We start from the raw sequence: 4,693 nt of genomic DNA, 5'->3' as shown, positions 1-4,693 counted from the left end.
AGTGTCCTCACTCTTGAGAACGTTTTACTAACTATAAATTTAGCCCACTCCCCGGGGGGTCATTTGAATTTATTCTGACGGTGTTTTCGGCGACGATGCGCGGAGGAAAAGGAACAGATAAGTCGGTCCTTCGGTCCAAATAATACTGTCAAACTCCAGTATTTATAGAGTATTTTATTTTTTAAAAGTATTTAATTTATTTAACGCGAGTATTTAAATTCGCGATTCCGGGGCTCTTTCCTTCCGCGGGATAAACGACAAACTGTGTCCGCGACTATACAATTTCTCGGGATTTTTTAGCGGTCGCGAAATTCGCGAAAACTAATATATCGCGAATAAAAAATAAAAATAAAAAACGTTTACAGTATATACCACCACCTTTTAATCTCCGTCGAGAGCGTTTTGGAAGCTTGAAAAGGAATAGATTGAAATCAATAAGACACCAGGTTTCGCTCACTTATCAAAGGACTTGACTTATATAGAATCGAAAACAAGTCACGCAAAGGGGATGCCGGAAGGGCTAAGTATACTTTGTTCAAAATGAAAAGAAGTGACAAACCGTAAAATTCAGTTACATCCCAATTTTATGTTGCCTTCATCATCATCATCATCACAATAATAAAAATCCAGGTCAGAACGTGTTGGTGAGTGGATAAATTCATGATTAAAAGCGTTAAAAACGTGGACGTATATATTATCCGTGTGTTTGTCCCCGTCCGTAAGCTCCTAGCGCATTTTAATGACGAAGTTCATCAATAAAAATTCAGTTTCACGACAGAGAGAGAGAGAGAAAGGGGTGCAGATATCTGCAGAACAGATATCATATACAATATCTATATCTGTAACAGATAAGTACCTGCATTCGATTTTGTGCACTCTTTTTGTGCAGTTCTTCACTGGAATATAAGGGCCAGTTCCCACATATAGCGCTTTGCTACACAGCACTAGAAAATTGCGCTATATTTTCCTCCTCGCATTGCTACGAACCGCTATAAAACCGCTCTTGTCGAAGTAGAGCCCCGGTCAACTTTTCTAGCGCTATATTGAGCGGTGAGTCTGCTTTAACCAATCGTGAGCTTCTTTCAGCCGTGACGTCGCGGAAGCTGGGGTTTCTTTTGCTTCTGATCACTCGAAGCAGCAAGACGGGAATGCGACGACGACGACGACGACGTGAAAATGGCCACGAGTTTCATCTGCCAATGCATGGGTGTTTGGTTACTATAGTGTGGTATCGCGATCACAGCATCGAAAGTGTCATCCCCCTTGATGCTGCGGATACCCGACGCCGACAGTAAGCAATCACGGCAGCACCGGTGCATCACGTCGCAAAGAGATATCCCGTGACCCCAGCAGGATATCGCTATGTGCTTGGTTGTATGTGAGAACGGCTAACGGAAAAACAGCGCTAGGTTTCGAGCGCTATTTTCTAGCCCTGTAGAGCGAAGCGCTATATGTGGGAACTCGCCTTAAGTTCAAAAATGTTGAGTTAGACCGAGCAGGAATCTGAGAATAAAGTGATGCGAATGAAAAAGGTCGTGCAGCAGAAGACATATCGGTAGGTATGTTTGAAAAGTGTATAGGTGTGTAAAGTGTTGCCTTTTTAATAAGCGAACAATGAGAAGAACACTCAGATTGAGAGGACTGCTGCATTGGTCTATATATCATATCGAGCTCCATCAACTAATTGTCGTTCTAGTCGAAGTCCTATAGTAACTAAGAACGGAAGCACAAACTTGTGCAAAAACTCCATCGACCCCTTCTCAACTCTGAAGATATAGAAGTGTAAGAAATAAAAAGTGCAAAGAAGTGCAAGGAATTGCTAGTGTAATTTGTCGTATACATAAACAACAACAACAGCATGATAACGATGATGACACGAGATATTTCAGCGCTCTCATTTCGGAGCAAATCCAATTTTTGCAATAAGCCGAGTTAGTGACGGAAGAAAAGAAGACGTCTGCAAAACGTCCGCAAAAGGTCGCATGACTGTATATATACGAGAAAGTTTGCCTTACACAGGTTTCCTTTATATATTCGTCTCATTTGGAGTGTGGAATGAAAGATTCTTCGAAGACGCTCTCGTGTTATATATGTCGTTAAGGTATATGCGCCGCAATAAAGTTACGTGTTGTATAAATACCCGCGACTTATAACAAGGCCGCGCATTTGTTTGCGTTCATCGGTTTCGAAGGCCGACAAAGTTCGTTCGCGAAGGCAAAAAAAGAAAGAAAAAAAAAACTATTTGCAGAAAGCGAAAACACGATGAAACGAATTTATTGACCCTGGTTGCGAACAGATGTTACATCCGCGTGAAGACTGTCGGTGTCGTTTTGCGGACCATGTGTGAGAACAAAGAGCTCTGTTCACATCAAAGGACGCGCCGCGAGGTGTTCACGCGTGGCGTTCGTTTTTTTCGGTCACACTTTGAAGAAGGAGGCTCCGTATTACATATATCCGTCATCAATAACATGGCGAATTCCTCTGGTCGCTTTCGTACAGCGCAGTGTAGTGTGAGTTCAGTGTAGAAACGAACGGAGTAACCACACTGAAACGCGACGCGCGTTGCACCGAAGCCTATATATATACCCAGTGTAACACGCACACTCAAGCCAGTGTAAACTATCCAACGTCTAGTGGAATTTGCCACAAGGTCAGACACGTCATTCAGGTCTTTACATAGTTTCCGTGTCGCGGCTTTGAAGTGAAGTGATATCGACCCACTGGTTTCTGGAGAGCGTGCTTTAATAATGAATAAATGTAATTACATAAAGACAACCGACGAAGGCTTCTATACACATTGTCTTCTCTACAGTCTGGGAATGGACACTCTAAGTGACAACACTTACGGCTATGGAAAAGTCCGCCGCGGTGTTCTGTACAAGTTGCCGTTGTCATCGCCAGTCGAAGGACGGGTGCTGCTGACCGATGATACTTTCAATGGTAAAACTAGCGCCTTTCCGGTCCACAGGGGTAGGCAGGGGGGGCAGCAGCGTCATCGGAGGCGGCAAGAAATGGTGGTACGGAAATGGAAACAACGGGGGCCCCAACATGTGAAGAGGTTCGTGCTGCTGACGCTTGTAGCGTTTCCGGCGTCGCAAGAAACTGCCGTTATCGAACATGTCCTCGCTGGCGGGGTCCAGCGTCCAGTAGTTTCCCTTGCCAGGGTTGCCCGGTTCCCGAGGGATCTTCACGAAGCAATCGTTGAGGGAGAGGTTGTGACGGATCGAGTTCTGCCACATGGGATACTTGTCGCGGTAGTAAGGAAAGCGGTTCCGGATGAACTCGCAGATGCCCGACAGCGTCAACTTCTTCTCCGGGCTCTGCAGGATGGCCATGGTGATGAGAGCGATGTACGAGTACGGAGGTTTCACGACTTGCTTGCCATCCTCCTCTTTGCTCTTTGCCTTGGGGCTCATTCCGTAGTCCTCATGGAGGGGCCCCGCCGAGCCGCCGACGTCGTGCATCGGGAGCAACTGGCTGCCGCCGTCCCAAGCGCGATTGGGAGGCGGAGCTGAGGCGGTCCGCTGAACAGGCAGGGCTCAGGGCGGAGCTCGAACGCTTGTGTAGTCACATTTTGGATGGAAACTTAGTTTGTCGGGGCGGTAGGCGGGAGGTTTCCCCTCTCGCACCGTTCCACCGCGTTTATAACGCGTTTGTTGCAAAGTGGACTCCTTTTGTTTTCCTATACTTAAAGTATACCCCCGTGTCAACTGATTTTGTGGCCGTTTGTGCCGAAGCCACTTTTATGGGTTTGAGTCCAATCTGACGCACCGCGCGATCCGCTGTTAGGATCGGACTCCCCCCAGTCGCAGAATTTTTGACGCCTAAACGAGAGTGAATGTCGCAATCGAAGCATCACGGATAGCATCAGCTGTTTAGTTTCTGCGATGGTGTTTTCCGTGGGTTTTTCTTCCGAAGCTGTAATGCAAATGTCGGCACAGTTCTCTGTGAAGTCGGCCCAAGACGCGAGCAACATGCCTCTGCAACGAGCTTTGCCGTCGGACGGATTGTCAGGCAATGTGCGTGAAGAGCGTGTCACAGAGCTCTCGTGACGCAAGGGTTATGTCCCATTCTCCCAATATATTGTCCGAAGGGAATATATTAAATATCGTTATATCCCCATATATCCCCATTCTTCTATATGTCTGAACCAGATACCCAACTTTCTGCTGTCACCAACGGTGTACCCTGCAGGCAGAACATGAGTGGGGACCATGAAACCTATCTAGGATCCTTTTCGTCCCTCAAGTTATCAGCGACAGCCATGACGGTCTCGCTTGTGGAAGAAAGATCCAGCTCGAAAAAAAGAGATCAGACGAGGTCCGACGATCCACTGAGGTCGCGTGACTGGGATCCATACTGGGTATAGATCCAACAAGAAAGAATATCCAAACGAGGGAAAGGTCCATGCGGAAACAATTCGCAATGACAGAACACACATATACACAGCGGCGGATCTAGAGGGGGGTTCGGATGACCCCCTCCTCAATTTCGCTATTCACGTAGTGTTTAATTGATCCCAGATCGCGTATCTAGCATGCTGTCCATGGCTGGACCCCCCTCCTCTGTAAAATCCTGGATCCGCTGTCTTGTCCCGCCCGGGTCGATGGAGCCGCCCGTTGTTGTCTCAGGTTTTCCCTGGGTTTTCCGAAGACTTTCCAGCCGAATGTTAGCACAGTTCTCCTTGAAGTCG

At 47.0% G+C, this 4,693-nt stretch overlaps 1 protein-coding gene across 1 annotated transcript; it reads right to left on the bottom strand.

The window, feature by feature from the left end:
- Positions 1-2,735: 2,735 nt before the first annotated feature.
- Positions 2,736-3,537, bottom strand: LOC135392695 (forkhead box protein D3). The gene has a single exon (XM_064623421.1). The coding sequence runs from the start codon at positions 3,462-3,464 to the stop codon at positions 2,892-2,894; it is 573 nt and encodes a 190-aa protein (XP_064479491.1). The 5' UTR covers positions 3,465-3,537; the 3' UTR covers positions 2,736-2,891.
- Positions 3,538-4,693: the final 1,156 nt, after the last annotated feature.

Source organism: Ornithodoros turicata, chromosome 4, assembly GCF_037126465.1.
Source record: "Ornithodoros turicata isolate Travis chromosome 4, ASM3712646v1, whole genome shotgun sequence".
NCBI classification, from domain to species: domain Eukaryota; kingdom Metazoa; phylum Arthropoda; class Arachnida; order Ixodida; family Argasidae; genus Ornithodoros; species Ornithodoros turicata.
Note: the sequence above shows the minus strand (reverse complement) of the source record. Positions and strands in the feature narration are given on the sequence as shown.